The following is a 20,142-nucleotide window of genomic DNA, read 5'->3' as shown; positions in this document are numbered from 1 at the left end:
TGGCGGACACAGACTTGCTGCCCGTGTGGATGCAGATGGAGTGGCCGAGTCATAAGGCCAGATACCCCCTCCGCTGTCCCGTCTTCACCTTTCATACGGCCAGGGTGAAGAGATGCTTCATTAACACCTCCCGGTACTTACTAGAAAAGAACAATGCCAGGGCGCCGAAAAGCATGGTGGGGTGAGGATGGCAGAGACAGACAATGCTTGACGACTCCACTCCTGCCGCGTGGAAACGAGCACCCAGGCTCATTTTTTAAAGAGTTTTAAAAAGAAGCTGGGCATCTAGGTTTTTATTGTAGCATCTCTCAATTTTATTTATTTTTTTTAATAGAGGCATGTTTTATTTATTTATTTATTTGTTTGTTTGTTTATGCAAGCACTGGGTACAGTCAGAAGCGCGGGAGGGTGAGAGAATTCACCAGAGCCAGGGCGGGGAGTAGAGCAGGCAGATTGAGGTACACTGCTGAGGGGAGCAGCGGGCGGCAGGATAGGTCTGCGCGCCATGTGGGACCCTTCTCTGGAGGCCGGGGAGCAGCCGGGGATCGAACCGGCGCTGCAGAGGCTGCGGGCAGCTTCGCAACCCAGCGCTCAACCACTGCGCCACCGGGGAGGCCCATCTCTCAATTTTAAAATGTTGGCAACTGCTTCAAATTTCGACATCAGCATTGGGTGAACGAACCTGTGGTTTGCCAGTTTGCACTCTCTATACCAATGTAGTAAGTCTCTGCCCTCAAGGGATGCCAAGAAAGACCCTGAAGATGAGGGAAGAGCTGGTAAGAGAAATGCGTCTGCCCCAGGCTGGGTTCGGCCTCACTCTTGCAGCCAGCTCTCCTCAGCGGCTGTCTCTCCTCAGCGGTTCTGACCCTTCTCACTCCCAGGGCCGGGGAGGCGGCCTGGGGCTGCCCTTCATCAGCTGTGACAGTTGCCAGCTGCCATGAGCCAGTGCTGACAGGAGGGCACTCACCTCTGCTCCCTCTGCGGTCAGCTGTTTCAAGGCCTGGCCTCGGGGGTGGCAATGCTTTCCCAGGGGCTGATGCAAGAGCCGACCACATGCCCCAACTTCTGGACCCTGGCACTCAGGCCTGCCGGATGCTTCCCATCACCGCTCAACGTGTTCACCGTCGAATACCAGCTCTCAACAGCGGAAGGGCGGGGACGTCAGAGAATGACGAGACACAGAATGGACGAATGGACCGGGCACTACGCCGAGTTCCTGCTGGGCTGTGCGTCTTACCTGAGATGTTAAAGTTGGGATGGGCAACCTCCCCGCTCAACGGCAGCAGCTTCCCTCATTCTGCAGTGTTTCTGCTCCCCAACTCTACATACTCACAGGCCAGAAGGGAGCAAGGCTTTCCTGCAAGCCTCAGCTGCTGCCTAGGTCCGCCCTCCCCCTTAACGCTCATTGATGAGCCCTTGCTTTGTGGACGTAACGCTGCAAACTTCTCCCTGTGCAGGGTAGTGTTAACCAAGAGCATCCCGCCCCTCAAGTCGGGCACACGGGTGCAAATTTGGCACAAGGATGCACGGTGCTCAGTCACACTCTTTTCCCACCATCGAAAATGGCTGATAGATCCACGTTCTGCTGCTATCCCCAGAGTCTGGGATCCGGCCTGTGTGTAGTCCGACCCTGTGACCCTCTCATTCCCTCTCACAGACACGACACTCAGCCCTTCCTGGAAAAACATTTAATTACCTTACTATGGCAGCAAAGAGGGAGACACAGAAGCTGGACCTAATGGGCTGTGCTTTAAAAACTGCCAGGTCTCCCTCCTGGCTCAGAACAGAATTAGCAGCAATTCTAAGAGGCCAGGCCTCCAAGAGCAAAGGACGGGAAGGGTCACCCCCAGAAAGCTGACGGGGTATGTGGTAGGCTGTGAGAAATCAGCGCTCAGCAAGCAGGGGTGGTGGGAGCGTGGACTCACACAGGGCTTCAGGTACCATCCAGCAAGACCTCTGGCCAGGCTGAATTTCAGGCTGAATCAGGCAGAGGTGGGAGGCGCAGAAGAGACGAGAGGTCTGGCTGGCGAGTCCCAAGGGAAGGACCAAGGCACTGAAGCAACAGCCCATTCAGGGCACATCCTTCACAAACAAGGCTGTCCATGCAGCCAGGGGCTTGGCCCCACTGGGCCCATCTTAGCCAACCACAAAGGCCTCTCACAGGCCAGAAATCAGCCAAAGCACCAGCCCCGTCCCACAGCAGCTGGCGGAGGTGGGGCTGTTTCAACTGGACCAGAATATCCTCAGTTCAGTGGCAGTTCTGACAGCTGGGGTGGCAAGGAATCCCATTCACGCGGCAGCGGCAGCCCCCACTGGTGTCTCCTGGGCCCTAAAGGGAGGGGACGGAAGGGAGAGAAGGTCAGGGCAGTGCAGACAGTGCCCCAACGCAGCGCCTGCTCCTATCCGGGCCTTGGTTCGGATGGGTCCCCCTGCTAAGAACGGCCTTCCAGCCTCAGAAACCTGACACAGGCAGTCATGAAGGTCTTTCTGGGCTCCCAAAGCACCCCCAATTACACGGTCTCAGTCTCCCACACCTAGACCCGGAGCAGGGAGACCACCTGCATGTCCTGGGCCGGTCAGCACACCAGAAGCACAGGAAAGGGCAGCTCCCTCTGTCGCTTCCTGTCTTTTTGGGTTTTTTGCCTCTTCCTGTCTTGGCATCCACCCTCATAGAACAAGCAGCAGCCCCAGGTCCAAGAACAGATCTGGATAACGTCAGCTACCGCGTGCAGAGCACTCGCCAGGGACAGGCCCCGGCTAAGCACTCTGCTAGCATTTTTGTTCCACTTGATTCTGACAACCAGCCTGAGACAGGCCCTGCTATCACCTCCATACTCTCTCTGCAGATGAAGAAAGCGGGGCACAGCCTCATCACGCAGCAATGTATGTGCCGGCGGATCCCTCCACCTGGGCCTGCAGATCCCAGGTCTGCAGCCTCTCTCTGCAGAGAGCCAGACACTTGTAGGCTTTGCGGCCCAGTCTCTGCCTTTGTGGTGCAAAAGCAAGCACAGCAAGCGTGTCAGTGAACGAGGCTGGCAGTGCTTCCGTAACTCTAGTACAAATATAGGTGGTGGGTTACATTTGTCCCATGGGCTATACTTTTCCAGTCCCCGCTCTTGGGCAAGGCCCACAAGTGCCCTCCCCATGCCCCTCCCCAGTCCTCTGCTCCTGGAGACTCACCCCTGGGCCCCAGCGGGGGCCCTTCGTGACCCAGCAGATCTCGGTGTGGCAGACGGTGCAGCGGATCCAGTCGCAGCCGTCCTTCTTCTGCACCACGATCTGGCACTGCGGGCAGTACATGGCCTCGCCCTGCTGCAGCATGGTCTGGAGCAGAGCAGACGCTGACCTCCGGGCCAGGATGGGGCAGCCGCCTCGTTAGCCCCTCCCCCGGCCCCTTGTGCACTGAAGAAGGACACTGTCCACCCCTTGGGAAGAGCGGAGTCACCCCTATGCTTCTCCACCCGGCCAGGCTCCATCCAGCCTCCTCGCCTTCGGTTCTAGTTTCCTCCCACCACTGAGATGCTGTCCCCGCTGCCCCCCGCCTGACCGCTTGTCCTGAGTCTCATGTCTAGATGGCAGTAGCAGAACAGGGGTGAGATTCTCCAAAGATTCTCCCTTCTGAGAAGCCCCCAAAGCCAGAAGCTGAAGCCCAAAGCCCCAAACCAGCCTCACCTTCAGCATCGCTGTCGTCTGCTGGGCAGCCACATCATTCTGAGCCCGCAGGGCCAGGTCGTCCTGGTACTCCTTACAGTTCATCTTTTCGTGAATGGCCTGCAGGGGTGAGAAGATGCAAGAGTTGAGCAGACATCCATTCAAGCGAGCACTGAACGCCTCTGGATACTGTGGCTGAGGGGCTCGCTCTGTAAACCAGATGCCCACTTTACAGGAGAAGACTCCTAGGCCAGGCAGGTGAAGTCAGGTCACACTAAGTAGTAACAACACATGCTTATTTAATGATGGGTACAGAAACCCCTAGACCTCTCCCAGGCTGTAGGCCACCCTATGGCTAAGCCTAATGTGTGGAGATGGAGTGTGCCTGGGCTGCGACCAGGTTCAGGTCTGACTGCTCACTGAGAGCCAGTCTCTGAGGTGATGGGGGCAGGGAGGTCAGCCTGAGGTAAGGGAGGTCAGCCTGAGGTAAAGGCCAGGACTCAGTCCAGGACGGGTTGACGCTCAGTTTGGGGTGAGGGTTGGGCTGCTCTATGACTGGAATTGGGTTCAGAGGTGGGCTGTGGCTTTGTCTGGGGTGAGGGCTCAGTCTAGGGTCAGGGCAGGATGCAGGTGCAGGTGAATCAGGACAGTTAGGTCAGGACCACAGCCTCATTCCCAGTAGAGCAAGCCCTGAACAGCAGCGAGCTGGGTGCCAGGGCAGCAGGCCCCACCTTGCAGAGCAGGCAGTTAATGTGGGAACACACGGGGCAGGTGAACTCATTGACATCATCCTCGAAGAAGCACCATCCCTTGCAGTCTGGGGTCTTGCAGTGGTAGCTGAAGGCACTGCGGTTTTCAGCAATGGAGATGCCCAGGTCCAGGAAACGCTGGTAATCCTCAGGGGGGAGGAGCTGCCGACAGACCACCGCTTAGATGCCCTGGATTCAGTATGGCCCCCTGCCTCCAACCCACCAAGTCCAACCAAGCCCCATCCTATTTTCTTCAACCACACTCAGTGTTTACAAATTCCATTTAAAAGGAGGGAACTGGGCCTCCCTGGTGGCCTAGGGGTTAAGCCCCTGCACTTCTACCTCTATGGCCTGAGTTCAATCCCCAGGCAGGTTGCTGATCCACATGGCGCTGCAGACCTCTCCTGTCTCGCCCGCTGCTCCCCTCAGCAGTGTATTTCAGTCATCTGCCTGTTCTGTTCCCCGCTCTGTCTCTGGTGGATCCTCTCACCTCCCCCGCCTCCCCCCACCTCTGCCCTACACTCCAGTTCTACACTAAATAAATAAAAATCTTACAATAAAGGAATATTTAAAAAAATAAAAGGGGGAAGCCCTGGACGTGAATGGTGGCCATGACTGCACAACAGTGTGAATGCTACTAAGGCCACAGGACTTTCCACTCCAATATAGCTAAATGGTGAATTTTGTTAAGTGTATTTTACCACAATTTTAAAAAATGGACAAAGATATGTAGTTATGCCAGTGCCTGGCACATCTTACTCGGAGAAACAGTGGCAATACAGGTTTAACCAACTCAAGCTTTCTGACATTCTAAGGTCATTCCCTTTCTATGAGCTTTTCCTAAGAAAATAGTATGTAAGAAAGAAGAGACACCAGGCCAAGTGTTCCTTGAAGCAGCCCTAAGACACTGGGAAACTGGAATTACTGAGAGAAGAGGGATTAACAGGATAGATGCCGTTGAGCTTTAAAAATAATCTTTAGAAAGAGTCTGCTGTGTAACAGCAAAAGCGGTCGTACTGATGCTGGTCACAATGAAGTAGAAATCACGCCTCGATTCTGCAATTCTTCACTGCACACTCACAGTGGGTGTGTGGAACTGTGTGTAGCGTGCACCTTAATAAACTAGATTTAAAAAGGAAAAAATCCTATCTGCCCCGGGATACCAAGGGAAGCAGGAGAAAACGCCGTGGAAGATGGTGGGGTACTGGTGACTTTTCTTTGACTTCTGCTCTGGCTCTCTGTGGCTCAGGCAGGTTTTTTGTAAAAGCAACATCCACCGCGTTACTCTGCTGATCCCTGCCCCTTTCTCTGCCACTCTTGACCACTCTGAAGCGTGGGTCAACTCCCAGGGCAGCCTGGCCCCGCAGCCCCTTGGAGTGAACTCTGGTCCCCTGACAGTGACCCCAGGCAGGGTGGACTCCAGGGGGAAAGTGGGGGCAAGGACTGCGGGTGCCGCAGAGCATGGGAAGACCTATGTCTTAGGGCCTCCCCCGGCCAGGGCACACAGGCCTCAGCCCCCATCCGGAGCCAGGCTTCTCGGATACCCCACAGAGACAGCTGAGCTTGGGGCTGCCCTGGGGCCACAGATGGCGTCTCCCAGGCCCTACCTCTTCCAGCTTCCCTTCTTCCCCCCTTTGAGGCCCCAGGAAATACTTGAAATAGAAGGTTTCTTTTTTCACTTTTTTTAATGTTTTGAAAGGACAGGTTTGGGCCTCCCCGGTGGTGCAGCGGTTGAGCTCTGGGTTGCGAAGCTGCCCGCAGCCTCTGCAGCACCGGTTCGATCCCTGGCTGCTCCCCGGCCACAGGAGGAGGGTCCCGCATGGCGCGCAGACCTCTCCTGCCGCCCGCTGCTCCCCTCAGCAGTGTACTGTGGTCCTTCTGCCTGCTCTGCTCCCTGCTCTGGCTCTGGTGAATTCTCTCACCCTCCCGCGCTTCTGACTGTACCCAGTGCTTGTATAAATAAATAAATAAATAAATCTTAAACCCCCCCCCCCAAAAATAAATAAAATAAAAAAGTAGACTAAAAAAAAAAAAAAAGAAAGGACAGGTTTATTAGGAAAAAGAAAAAGAGGCAGCTGCGTAGTCACAGTGGGCAGGAGAGCTGCTGCTGCTGCTGCTGGGCAAAGGGAAAGGTTTGTGAAAAGAAACACTTGCACGTCACCGCAGGTGGAGAGCTGCAGAAATAGCGGGTTTCTCAGGAGGAGGGCCGTGAGAGGGAGAGGAGTGCTAGGAAGAAACGGGGTCCTGTGTATGTGCCTGCAGGAGTCCCCCATTAGGATCTCAGCCGCTTTCAGCCCTGCCTCCATGTTTTGGCCTAAGAATTCCAATTCTGGAAAGGCCATTCCCCTATGGTTTAAAAACCCAAGAACCAAGTCCAACAATCCACTTTACAGATGGGGAAATGAAGACCCAGAGGAGGGAGAGGACTTGCTCAAGACCACGCTCAGTCAGGGAGGGCGCTTGGCACAGTGACACCAGCGAGTAAGCAGACGCGGCCGCCACTGACAAACGCCAAGGCCCTAACGTAGTCATGTCTCCCTGACTCCACAGGCACAGAGGAGGGGTCTCCCGGATGGATTCTGGAGCATGTGATTAGCTTTGGCCAATGGGACAGCCGCGAGCGAGACGCGAGCGAGACCTGCGCAGAGACTGGCAAAGCTCTCTTCCACCCGGCTCCCTGCTGGCTGCTCCTGTGTAAGGTAAATGAATCAATCAGGCTTTTTACGCCACTAGCCTCTGTGGCCATCACATGTGGCCTTGATCATGTTCATGCAGAAGGTGTCTGGGGGCGTGGGCGCGGGGCACGCATGGCTGATTGTGGACACTGGAGCATGGGTGTGGGCATGCATCAGTGTGCATGCCTGGGCCTAGAGGCGGGACAGAAGCAGCAGCAGCAGTATGAGGACAGCAGCGTGACGACAGATGAGATCACATTATGATGAGCGAGAAAATTCCAAAGAGACCAGAGAAAGAGCATAAAGATTCGAAGGGAACTGGGAGGCTCAGTTGTCAGCCTGGCTCCCAGCACCCCCTGCCCAGCCCATGCCTGCCTCCTTGCATGCCAGCCTCCCTACCTGGCTGCCTTGTGTACCTGGTTCCCTGAGAGACCATTAAAACCTAAAAAACCCACAGAGGGCTCTGGGACTCTCCTTTACCCATCTGCCTGAATCAATAGTGAAGCTGCCCTGTGCGTGCTGGCACTAGATCCTGGAAGTGTGCGGTCACTACCATGTGAACAGGAAATGGTCAGCTTGCTGGCCGAGGAGAGGCCAGAGAAGAAAGAGGCCCCAGCCATTCCAGCCACCGCACACAAGATCATCATAAATCAGTTCAAGGCAGCTGGTCCACCAGCTAAGCCCAGGTGAGATCAGCCAGCCTGGACCAGAGATATCTGCCAGCTCAGCCCACTCAAGTGACTAATTAGCATATTCACTAGCTATAAATAAGCAGCGGTTGTTTTAAGCCACTAAGTCAGGAGTGGTTTGTCACACAGCAGACTGCTGCCAGGGCCTGCCTTGTGTCCAACATCACTCGAAATTCTCCATACTTCTCTGCTGCTATCATCTTTGAAACCCTGGAAATAGAAATGAACTCTAACTGACCCTAACTAACCCGGATGAGAAAGCTGAGGACCAGAGGCTGAGCACCATACCTAAGGTCACCCCGGCCATCTGGGCACAGGGCTCTTAACCATTTTGCTGTTTTTCTACCACAGGGGTGCCCCTAACTCCTGTCCTGCTCACAGCCTGGGCCCCCGCACCCTACACGGGGGTAAAAGCCTTGCCACCTGAGATGGACGTCTGAAGCGTTCCCACCTAACAGCCCAGGGGGCCGGTGCCCCCCTCCCAGGCCTTACCGCTCGGATCTCTCTCTCCTGCAGCTTGCTCGAGCATGAGTAGTTGGTATCAATGAAAGGGCAGGTGATCTCTGCCTCCTGGCTGTTGCGGATGGTGCCCTGCAGACACTCCCTGCGGGTGGAGGGTGGAGGTTAGTTCATCTGAACCCCATCCCTGGGACTCTACCCCTCACCTGGCAAAGTCTGACTCCAGAGGCGTCTCCTTAATATCTCCCTACCTTCCCGTCCATCCATCATGTTCACCGCTAGTGTCCAGGTTCCCATCAACTTTGGCTGGAGGGCTGCCACAGCCTCCTCCTAGGCTCCGGGCAATCCATCTGACCCCTCGTCTGCTCTCAGCACAGCCCTCCCCAGTGGCCTCCATCTGCCTTGCCCAGAACAAACCCAAAACCCTGGCTGCAGGTGCCCCGGAAACTCACTCCTCCCCCAAACCTCTGTCTACCCCTCTGCTCCCCGAGCCCCTGCTCAAATCGGCTCGGCCAGGCACACACTCACACCAGATCTCTGCTTGAGTGCTGCTTCCCTCAGAGCACCCTGGCCCTGGGAGCAGGGCCCATTGTTCTGATCATAACCCACTGGCACCTGGCATTCGACAGGCGGAGGTCAGGATTATGTCATTAACATTGGCCTCCATGCAGGAATGGAACCTCTTGGGGACACTGAGCTTTCTGTTTACTCCTGGGTCCCCAGGCCTCGCACAGCCCCTGGCACCCAGGGCAGCTCAGCAAATGCTGCTAGGCTCATGGAGGGCTCAGTCTCAACAGCACAGAGACACAGGCCAGGAGGGAGCCTCAAAGGAAGGCACACTGCCCTCCACCGAGGTAGAGGGTGGGGTTGGCAGGCTGCCAGGGCCTGTCTTGGTAGGCCTCATACCCTTGCTCCAGTCTGGGAGGTGGTGGCTCAGGTATATGCCTGAGCCGTGTGGCCTTGAGCAGTTGCTAGGCCTCTGTACCTCACAAAAGAAGAAATACAGGGAGAAGGCGCCTACCTCACAGGTTTTTGTAGGGGTCCAAAGAGATGTAAGAGCACAGGCCCCACCCACTCTCGGCCCTGGGAATGGGCCGCTGTGCTAAGGCTGCGCGGCGGGGGTGGGGTGGGGGCCGCACCTGCAGAAGATGTGCAGACACTCACGCAGCACCACCGCCTCACCAGGCCCCAGCACCGAGTAGCACACGGGGCACTCGGCGGGCTCAGCATTCAGCACCAGGCTCCTCTGGTCCAGCTGGACGTGCCGCAGGTAGTTCCCCTCCTGCTGCTGCTGCTTCCGCTGGGCAGACGGGGACGGGGCCACGGGGTGGTGAGGGTCTCAGGGGCAGGCGGGACCAGAAAGGGAACAGGACCACCGGACCCATCAGACCAGGATGTGCCAAGCCAGGAGAGTCAGGATCCCAGGTGTGATTCCGGGGTGAGGAGGGGCCAGCTAGGCAGTGGGCAGGAGCAGAAGACTTGGGGAAGTTGGGAAGACTGGGCAGGAAGCAGCCAGGCAGTCAGGCTGGGCTTAGGGCCGCAGCCAAGGGCCAAGTGAGGCCAGGGCGCGATGGTGAGAGAAAAAGATGGGGCCAGGGCCTGAGTGGGGAAGGCCCACATCAGCAGGGTAGGGCTGGCATCAGGGGGTGAAGGCGGAGCAGGATCAAGGTCACAGTGTCAGGTGTGGGGAGGTGGGTGAGGATACAACTAGCAGAGCAGGGGGCAGGTGCAGCCGGGCAGCATTTGAGAACAGTAGTAAGGTCCTGGTTGGGGGAGGGTGGGAAGGGCAGCCCTGATTCCCAGGGGAATGCAGGTGTGGTTGGGGCCGCCAATCAAATTAGGGCAACACTCAGGATGAGGGATCTGTAATTAGTGCAGGTGTCAGGATAGGGGGTGTGGCTAAAGGAGGGGCAAGACAGAGGGCGGGGTCAACCTCCCAGATTGCAGTGAGGGGTGGGAGTGAAGGGTATCCTGGGTCACAGGAAGTCGGGGATGGCCTGCAGCCAGAGAGGGAGGTGGGGTCAGAAGTAGTAGGGTCCAGGGTGAGGTCATGGCCAGGTGGCTCAGGAGGTAGGTCACAGGCAGATGAGGGGGTGGCCAGTTGGAGTTAAGGTCACTGCTAGAGAGACTGGTGTCAAGGTCAGGGGCAGAGTCACAGCCCCCTTGGGGGAAGGGGCCTGGGGAAGGCCAGGGAACAGGGTCTCCTGGAGAAGAGTGGTCAGTCAAGTAGAGTCACCGCCAGTGTTGTGGTCACAGGGGGCAAAGCAGCAGTGGGGGAGGAGAGGCAGTGGAAGGGGCTTCCCTTCCTGGCCTAGCTGCCCCCTCCAGGGTGCAGCTGCTGGTCAGGGACTTTGGTGCCCACCTGCTGGTACTGGCGCAGCGCCTCCTCCTCGCTGGCCAGACGTGCTCGCTCCTCCTCATCAGGCTGGTATGAGGCCGGGACTTGGTAGGCCTCAGGCCGTGCCCGGCAGCACATCTCGCAGCCTGGCCGCGTGGGCTTGTTGATGAAGGTGCACCCGGGGCACTGCCAGCCCACCTGGGAGCAGAGGGGTGGTGAGCAGAGATGCAGGGCAGGAAGGGTCAGGGGCATGCTGAGGTGGCTTACCGGTGGGGGCTCAGGCACAGCATCTGGCTGCCCCCGCCCTGGCTCCTGGGGGACCCCAGGCTTCGGTGGACCAGTCTCCAGGGGACCCCGTGACTGCAGCGTGAGGTCCTTGAAGCCCAGATCTGCAGAGGAGGGTGAAGGGGGTGATGGATCCATGATGCCAACCCCCTCCACAGCCTGAGCCACAGCCTAAGCCAGCTAGGAACCCCTGCACTAACCTCCTTTTTGGCCTCTCCCTCCCTGGAGCTATCTTCAGCTGGGTCCTGCCAGGTGACCCAGCCTGGCTGAGCATCCTGACTCCCACAGGGTCAGTGTCTACTCCAGCCAAGTCTGTTCCTGCGTTCTCCAGGCTAAAAATCCCTGCTGAAAATGTACTCCTATAGCCTAAAGGGATGATCCAGAGGGACACACTTCTGAGGTGCTCCCACCATAATACTGAATCTGAACTCACTGACAAGGAGCCATCACATTAAAAAAAAAAAAACTGGCCCGGACTCTTCAAGTACCAGAAAGTCAAGGGAAGGCTGAGAGGAAACCAAAGATTGAAAGAGGGAGCACAGCCCAGGAGTCACAGCTTGCACCCAGAAGTGTCCTGTAAATGAGCCTTTCACTAAACTCCTGTTTATGAATCCTCTGCTATGTGTCAGGCACTGTTCTAGGCTCTGAGTTCAGAGCAGTAAACAAACTCCTGGTCTCCAAAGAACAGACTTCTATCTGAACTCAGGAGACAGCAAGTACATGCACGGTGGCTGCCTACCAGGTCTCTGCTGTAACAGACAGTGAGGCAGCTGGTGAAATGGGGGTAAGACCCGCAGGTTAGACAATAGAACTGTCTCGTGTTGTCTATAGTAGTTATGTGAGCTAATATAAGAAAATGATCCCCTGTTTTTTTAAAGGAAATACAAGTATTTACAGGACAGTGTCTGCAATCTACTCTTAAAACAGTTCAGAGAAAAATTACTTACATGTCTATAAAGTTATATGTTAAGTACAGGTAGATGAGTAATTTTTATAAATAATTTTACACAGAAAGAGTTAAAAAAGCAAAGCTTTTGGTAAAAAATGTTAATACTTTGGGCCTTCCATAGGAAGCGGACATGGGAATTCTGCAATTTTGCAACCTGTCTATAGGTAGGAAACATCTCAAAATAAGAACAAAGTTTAACATAAACACTATCTATTAGCATCATCCTACCCCATTTTCAGATTTGGAAAACTGAGGAACAGGGATAGGAAGGGACTTATCCAAAGTGACCCAGCTGGGCCTCCCCGGTGGCGCAGCGGTTGAGCGCTGGGTTGAGAAGCTGCCTGCAGCCTCTGCAGCGCCGGCCGCCGGTCCCACCGGGCGAGGGTCCCACATGGCGTGACAGACCTCTCCTGCCGCCCGCTGCTCCCCTCAGCAGTGTACTTGTCAGTCTGCCTGCTCTATTCCCCACTCTGGCTCTGGTGAATTCTTTCACTCTCCTGCGCTTCTGACTGTACCCAGTGCTTGTATAAATAAATAAATAAATCTTTTAAAAAAAAAAAAAAACAAAACAAAGTCACACAGCTGATTAATGCCAGAGCCAGGGCTGAACTCAGTTCCTCTGCCCCGGGCCAGCTGTTCTTAAACTCTGAAATAGCCTCCAGGTGTCCTTTGTCCTCTCTTCCCCACTCTGTATAAGGGTCTGGGAGGTGCGGGGGAGGAGGGTTGGGCCTCACTGAAAGCCCCTGTGCCCTGCTCCCTCTCATCTAGACTTCAGCTGAGTTCAGGGTCCCAAAGCCCCTTTGTGCCCAGGGCCTGCACCTCACCTTCCAGCATCCGCAACTGCCGCTCCCGCTGCAGCTCCTGAGGGTTGAGTGAGGTGTTGCGAGCAGACAGCAGATACAGGTAGGCACTGTCCCCATTCCGCCGTACCCCGTGTGAGTGCAGGGTCTCCTGGTCCCTGGCCAAGCGCTGCCCAATCACCCACTGCTGCAGGGTTGGTGGGAAGCCATAGTCCAGGAATACCTGGCAAGGGGCATGGAGAGAGGGAGAGTGGGAAGGGAGGACTGCAGTATAGAGGCAGGGGCCAAATGGGGAGCACTTCACTCACCATGTCCTTGAGGGAAGCCACCGTCATATCAGGGCGCACGGTGAGCCAGATGGTGACGGTGTGCATCTGCGCATCCTCCACACTCACCCACAGCCTGCAGAAAAGGGGAAAGGTTCTGGCCACAGTCCAACCTAAGCCACTAGGCATAAGCATGTACATGTTTGCACACCTGCGCATATAGCACGCACACACACACACACACACACACCCCTGTGCTTGTGCATACATGACCCCCTGTTTGGACTAGGGGCCTCTCCTGGATCCCCACATTCCTGTGCATCCTCCTTTATCAAAATGCACTGCCTCCGGGCCTCCCCGGTGGCGCAGCGGTTGAGCGCTGGGTTGCGAAGCTGCCTGCGGCCTCTGAGACACCGGTTCAATCCCCGGCTGCTCCCCGGCCACCGGAGGAGGGTCCCACATGGCGTGCAGACCTCTCCTGCCACCCGCTGCTCCCCTCAGCAGTGTACTTCGGTCCTTCTGCCTGCTCTGCTCCCCGCTCTGGCTCTGGTGAATTCTCTCACCCTCCCGGCTTCTGACTGTACCCAGTGCATGTATAAACAAAACAAACAAACAAACAAACAAATAAATAAATAAATAACATGCCTCTATATAAAAAAAAAAAAAAAAAAAAAAATGCACTGCCTCCGATGGCCCCACACTGCTCTTGGAACCAAATCCAAACTCCTGGTGGCACACAAAGGCTCATGATGGCTCCATGATTCCCCCTTCTACAGCTTCTTCCATCTCTCTCCTTTGTCCCTTAGCCAGACCACCAAGATGCCATTTACTATATGCCAAGACTATCCCAAGCACTTAACCTGTGCTAACTAATTTAATCTTCTCAACCGACCCAGGAAGGTACTATTGTCACAGAGAGGTTATAGCATCTCCAAGCAGGCAATTAAGAACTGTCAGAGACAGAATTTAAACCCAAACAGTCAGACTCCAGAGAAAGCGGTTGAAATGACAACTCTCTCCAGCATCTGCATACACTTCTGGAAAACCAAAGGCATGAAAAAGAAGGGCTGTGGTGAAAAAAGGAGAACTGATCCCAAAGGATTACAGAGATAAATCAGGGGCACAACAATAACCCCAGTAACATCTGAGTATCCTCAAGGGGTCCAGGGAGACACGGGCAGTAAGCGAGACCCAGAGAAGGCAGAACATGGGGAAGAGTCCCCAGAAATGTAGAAAGTGACTACTCACTAGCCTAAACTTTTGCTACAAGTGCAAGTTCATCAGAAAAATTGGAGATTTTAAACTATGCACTGATGAGGCAATTTATAAATAGAGAATGAGGAAAATCCTGAAGGTTAAAGACCGGGTTTCTTAAAAAAAATATCAATGGTATAAAAATCGAAAGGGAGAATAAAAGAGACTTAGACAAGATTAAAGAATGCTACGGGGGTATGGGGGGAAGAAGAAGGATTAGGGTCAAAGTAAGGGGGGGGGGGTGCAACTGTATGGGGAATATAACCAAAATGAAAATGCATACATTGTGCAAAAATGAATAATGATGTAAGAATTATATAAAATAAAATATTAAAAAAAATAAAATGATGAATCAATAGCAAAAAAAAAAAAAGAATGCTACATGTAGGTCTTGTTTGGCTCCTGATTGGAACAAACCAACTATGAAAAGCAGGAATGAGATAATCAGGACGTTTACATATAAAGAGTATTAGGGGGAGTTAAGGACTTACCGATATTTTTTAAGTGAGATCATTGTATTGAAGTTATTTTTCAAAGACAGCTATCAAAATATTTATGAATAAAATGATATCTGAGATGTTTTAAAATACTCCAAAAACTACCCTCAAAATTCCCCAGGAGAATGATTTTCAACACCTAGCCAACAATCAATGAAAGGAAAAGGCAAATGTTGACATTTTTAGACATGTAAAGACTCCAAAAGTTTACCATTCCCTTTTCTTTTTTAACTAAAATAGCATTCATTAGAAAAGTTTTTGAAATACAACAAACAAGAATAGTTGGGTCTATGCAGAATGGAAGAAAACAACAAAAAGAATTAAAAGAAGGACTAGATCATAACCTTCAACACATTCTTCTCCAAGCCATAGGAATTTTGAAACATAAAAATGAATAGTTTCAACTGCATTGCTTCTTGCACAGTGAGTGGTATTTCCACAATTAAAATACAATGAATGCAGTTTTAGTGGGTTTGCATTTTTAGAAGCTATCTAGAGGCAAAGCACAGCAATGTTATTTATAGTTAGAAAACAAACATCTGAAAACGCTACCCTAATACCAATAACAAAAAACATAGCCAGAGCCCTAGTATCCAATGCCATCATGATAAGTAGGAATAATTTAATCAGAAAATTCATTAAAGCAGATAATAATCACAAAAATAGACAATCTTATCAAAAAGCTACTGTCATATCCCATTTTATTTTATTTTTTTAAATAAATTTTATTTTTTTAAAGATTTATTTACTTATGCACAGAAGTACTCAGGTACAGGCCAGAGGTGCGGGGGGTGACAGGATTCACCAGACAGAGTGGGGAACAGAACAGGCAGATCAACTGAAATACACTGCTGAGGGGAGCAGTGGGCAAGACAGGAGAGGTCTGCTGCACCATGTGAGTTGCTCCCTGGCCAGCCAGGCAGCTCGTGTTGTAGAAGCTGCAGATCGCTTCACAGCGCTGTGCTAAACCCCTTGTGCCACCAGGGAGGCCCTGTTATATCCCACTGTAAAATGGAAAAAACTGAAACTCTGAGAGGGGAAGAGTCCAGCCCCTGATTTCAGTTGATTAGTGACAGAGCTAGGTCTCCTGATATCAGAACCTGCCACTGAGAACAATTAATCTGTAGGCAAGAATATGCTGGCCCACAGCGGGGTTGGAAGTCCTAAGTTCTTGGCCAGCCATGCATTCCTCACCTGATGTCCTGTGAGGGGTAGACCTCGGGCTTCAGCTTCACACTCAGAGGCACCCGTTGCTCTGCCAGCCAGATGGCACATTCCACAGCCGCCTGTTCATCCCCGCCTGCCACTGCTCGGGTGAGTCTCAGGGCCATCTCCTCGGCTGAAATCCAATGGAAGCAGGTTAGCACAGGATTTATTTTTCAGGAGTTGGAGTCAGGAGTTGTAGGATGAAGTGGTCTTTTGTACATGCTGCTTCCTTTCTACCTTCTATGTGAACTCCTACATACCCTTCAGCACCCAGCTTAAAAGCCCCTTTCTCCGGGAGGCCGTCTATGACATGATCCCTCTACTCATACCTCCTCTGGTTCTACTTTTCCTTCATACTTCTATTCATTTATCTGATAAACATTACTGAGCTCCTACTGTGTACCTGACACTGTCCTAGAAACTGGGATTTAGCAGTGATTAAGATAAACAGGGTTCCTCTCCTCATTGAACCTGGAAGCAGCCAAGTGAGGAGACAACAAATTTAACAAGAGAGAAAAATAATTCAGATGTGAGACAAGCTAGCAAGGGAACAGAGTAAGGAGATCAGGGAAGGTCTATAAGAGGATGTGACACTGAAGATGAGACGTGATGGAGAAGCTGGACAGGTCAAGACCCAATTGGAGAAAAACATTCCAGATAGAGAAAAAAAATAAGAACAAAACACATGGGCAAGAAATGGCTGGATTAAAACAGAAAGCAGGCAATAGGGCTCCAGCAGAGTGAGTAAGGGGGTGAAGCAGGGACGACTGTGTGGTCAGAGAAGCCAGCAGGGCCCTGCTTGACCCAAGGACTCAGGGCTTGGTTCTAAGAACACAGGGGCAGAGGGGAGGTCCTGGCAGCATGGTGACATGGCCTCACTTATGCTCTACAAAGCTGGGTGAAGTGGGCAGGAGGGGAGGGAATTGAGGTCTGTCTCCTCCGTCAGCCTAGGGGCCTCTCACCCCATCTCAGCCCAGAGCTGGTCCAAGGAGGCCTTAAGGAAGTCAAATAAATAAATGACAAAATACCTCTGGAGGGCCTCCCTGGTGGCACAAGGGGTTAGAGCACCGCACTGTGAAGCAATCCACAGCCTCGGCAGCATGTGCTTGATCCCCAGTTGTCCAGGGAGCAACCCACATGGTGAGGCAGACCTCTCCTGTCTCGCCCACCGCTCCCCTCAGCAGTGTATTTCGTCAGTCTGCCTGTTCTGTTCCCCACTCTGTCTCTGGTGAATCCTCTCATCCTCCCGCACATCTGGCCTGTACCCCAGTTCTTGTATGCATAAATAAATAAATCTTAAAAAAAAAAAAAAAAACAACCTCCGGAGCAACCAGTCCCCAAGGAAAGAAACTGAAGGGCAGGTGGGTGGCAGGTGGGCAGAGTTGAAGGCCCCTCTCCCAGGCCCTTCTGGGAAGGCAAGGCAGGTTCTCCAGGGCCCGCCTCCCGCACGCAGCTCCCCAGTCACCCGCAGGCCATGCCCACCTTTCTTGGTCTTCTCGTCCATCCGGCCTGGTTGCGCCCATCCCCCCCAGGCAGGGGCTGCAGCTCGGAGAAGTGCCGCCTCCCGGCGCCCTGGGAGAGGCGGCCACCGACCTACGGCGCGGACCTCGCCCTCGCGGTGCCTCGGTGTCCCCGGGGGCAGTCGCGCAGCATCGCACCACCTGGGGGCAGGGGATGAGGCCGGGATGGGCGCGGGCGCGACGCCGAGTGGGAGGTCAAAGGGCAGAGGTCACTGAACAAGCCGCTAGAGGCGACAGAGGATACGAGGGGAAGGGCCGCCGCTGGACGTACACAGCGAGGGCCCCGACTTTTCCCAGCTGGGGGCGCCCCGGACGCCTAGAATTTCCGCCCAACCGGAAGGTACCGAGCGGGTAGGTGAGCGGTCCGGGCGGAAGAGAAAGCGAAAGTGGCGGCCCCGGAAGTGGGGCGGGGGGAGTCGCCCGGGCCAGGCCCCCAGCCCCGCTCACCTTCGCGGGGCAGAGGCCCAGGTAGTCTTTAGCGACCCCGCCCTGCTCAGGGTCGCGGCGGCCCCGGGCGCCGCCCCCACCCCGGCTCCCCTGGCTGACCCGGGGCACCCCGGCCTCACTCACGCGCCGGGCCGCGCAGCTGGAGGGGCGGGGCGGGGCCGGGCCGGGCGCGGGGCGGGGACTGGACGCGCTGGGGCGGGGCTGGGGCGGGAGCGTGGATTGGGCTGCGTCGGAGACGGGGCGGGCTGTGGGCGGGGACTGTGCCGGGGCTGCGGGCGGGGCGGGGCGGGGCGGGGCGGGAGCGCGGATTGGGCTGCGTCGGAGACGGGGCGGGGCTGTGGGCGGGGACCCGGGCGGGGCGGGGCGGGGACCGGGCGGGGCGGGGCGGGGCGGGGCGGGGCGGGGCGGGGCGGGGCGCTCGGCCGCCCTGCGCAGCGGCGCGGTCCGCAGCCGGGGGTTGAGCAGTCCTCAGCTCGCTGTGCGGAAGACGTGAGCAGGCTGTTTAGGACCTGCCGAAGGCCAAGCAGTGGAATTTTTTTTTTTTTTAAGATCTATCTATCCATGCATACAAGAGCTGGGGTACAGGCCAGAGATGCGTGGGGTGAGAGGATTCACCGGAGACAGCAGAACAGGCAGACGGACCGAAGTACACTGCTGGGGGAGCAGCGGGGGAGACAGGAGAGGTCTGCTGCGTCATGTGGGTTTCTCTCTGGCCGGCCGGGGATTGAACTCGTGCTGCACAGGCTGCGGACAGCTTCACAGGGCAGCGCTTAACCCACTGCGCCGCCGGGGAGGCCTTCCTGCACAGATTTGTACTGAGGACAGATACATTCTCCCAGGTTTTCTGGTCTTAGCCTTGACATTCATTTGAACTTCCGTCATCCAGTGGATAATTGTAGTCATTCAAACCTTAGTTCAATCCCAAGGCTCAGCAGCTGTGTGACCCTGGACATGAGAGTTCCCCTCTCAGGGCCTCAGTTTCCTTTTCTGTACAACAGTGATCGTGATGGTCCCGCCTTCAGAGGGCAGTTACCTGGATCTGAATCAGTTGTTGGTTACTGATACAAAACACATTACCCTAAAATTTGGTGGCTTAAGACAGCATTAAACATGTTGACCTCTCATTGAGTCTATGGGCTAAGAATTCAGGAGGATCTTCTTAGGTGGTTTTGGCTCAAGGTCTCTCATGAGGTTGTAGTTACGATTTGTCTAAGACTTCAGTGATCTGAAGGCTTTTGTTGTATAACAAAACACCCCAACACTTAAAACAAAATTTTATTTAGCTCGTGATTCTGTCTCAGCTGGGCGCATCTTCACCTGGGCCAGCCTGACTGTTGCGGTCATCAGATGCTGACTGGTGGCTCCGTGACCTAGACCTGCCTTGTCTGCAGTTAGCAGGCTGCGGACTGAAAGGTTCGGCGTGGTGAAGAAAAGGAGAGCCAGGCTAAATTTCTCAAAGGGAGGGAAAGTTTATTGCGCCCCGGGCGGACCTAGACCCAAGGCGGGGGTCAGTGGAGTCGCGCACGTTGTTAGGGGGAAGCAGGGTTTTATAGGGTGAGGAGAGGTCAGGTGGGTAGTTGGGCTCCTACAGCGGGAAAAGTTTGTAGGGCGCGAAAAGGTTCGTGGGGCAGGTAGAGGTTCTTTGTCTGAGAAGAGACTCGTAGGGGGAGGGGGGAGGCTCACAGCCTGAATCCTCCAGGCAGGTATCCACATTCCTGCCCCCCAGGTGGGCTTCCGGGTAGGCTTTTGCATTCCGGCCTGCTGCATGGACCTTTCACGGACCAAGGCACCTGTTTCCTACTCAGCTTTCTCCAATTATCTCCTCCCTCTTAGAATTTTATTTTGCTTGGGCGCCACTCCCCCTCCCACAAGTAGCAAGAGCCTCAAGGAGGTTATTCCTACCTAGAGATCCAGGATTAGCATGATTAATTGGTGTAATTGCATTCCCTTGCCAGTTGGCCAGGAAAGAGCATGTGACCCAGTGGAGGACAATGGGATATGTGGAAATGTCTGGAGTGCTTCCGGGAAAGCTTTCCCCAGCTCAAGGAAAACACCAACAACTAACTCTTTCTGAGGTCTTATGTCAGGCACTGTGTATTCTAAGTGCTTAACATAAAATAACCCATCCAATTCTCATGGGTTAGGTACTATTATCTCTCATTTTACAGATGAAAAATCTGAGGCGCAGACTGGTTAAGAAACTTGCTGAGGGTCAAGCAGCTAGTGAGTGCTAGAGCCAGGATTAAACACCAGGCATCCTGACTCCTACTACAATGCTGCCTTCCTTCTTCCTCTAGCCACAGATCTCTTTAATGTGACACCCAGGACTGCTGTAGCTATTGTGCTAGCGGTGACCA

General features: G+C 54.2%; 1 protein-coding gene across 2 annotated transcripts; it reads right to left on the bottom strand.

The window, feature by feature from the left end:
• Window positions 1–598: 598 nt before the first annotated feature.
• On the bottom strand, window positions 599–17,803 carry RBCK1 (RANBP2-type and C3HC4-type zinc finger containing 1). 2 transcript variants are annotated; one of them, XM_037497498.2, is made up of 13 exons: window positions 17,786–17,803; window positions 17,301–17,479; window positions 15,807–15,951; window positions 12,904–12,997; window positions 12,620–12,818; window positions 10,829–10,950; window positions 10,586–10,759; window positions 9,363–9,523; window positions 8,257–8,368; window positions 4,383–4,562; window positions 3,673–3,771; window positions 3,181–3,324; window positions 601–2,329 (listed from the first exon to the last, which is right to left on the bottom strand). In XM_037497498.2, the coding sequence occupies exons 2-13, from the start codon at window positions 17,320–17,322 to the stop codon at window positions 2,249–2,251; spliced, it is 1,533 nt and encodes a 510-aa protein (XP_037353395.1). In that variant the 5' UTR covers window positions 17,323–17,479; window positions 17,786–17,803; the 3' UTR covers window positions 601–2,248. The 2 variants fall into 2 exon arrangements, with proteins under 2 accessions (XP_054553229.1, XP_037353395.1); XM_054697254.1 differs by lacking the exons at window positions 9,363–9,523; window positions 12,904–12,997; window positions 15,807–15,951; window positions 17,301–17,479; window positions 17,786–17,803 and having other exon boundaries at window positions 599–2,329; window positions 12,620–12,761.
• Window positions 17,804–20,142: the final 2,339 nt, after the last annotated feature.

Source organism: Talpa occidentalis, unplaced genomic scaffold (assembly GCF_014898055.3).
Source record: "Talpa occidentalis isolate TD23 unplaced genomic scaffold, MPIMG_talOcc4v2.1 talOcc4.10, whole genome shotgun sequence".
Classification (NCBI taxonomy): Eukaryota; Metazoa; Chordata; class Mammalia; order Eulipotyphla; family Talpidae; genus Talpa; species Talpa occidentalis.
The sequence above is the reverse complement of the archived record's forward strand: the minus strand, read 5'-3'. Positions and strand labels throughout refer to the sequence as shown.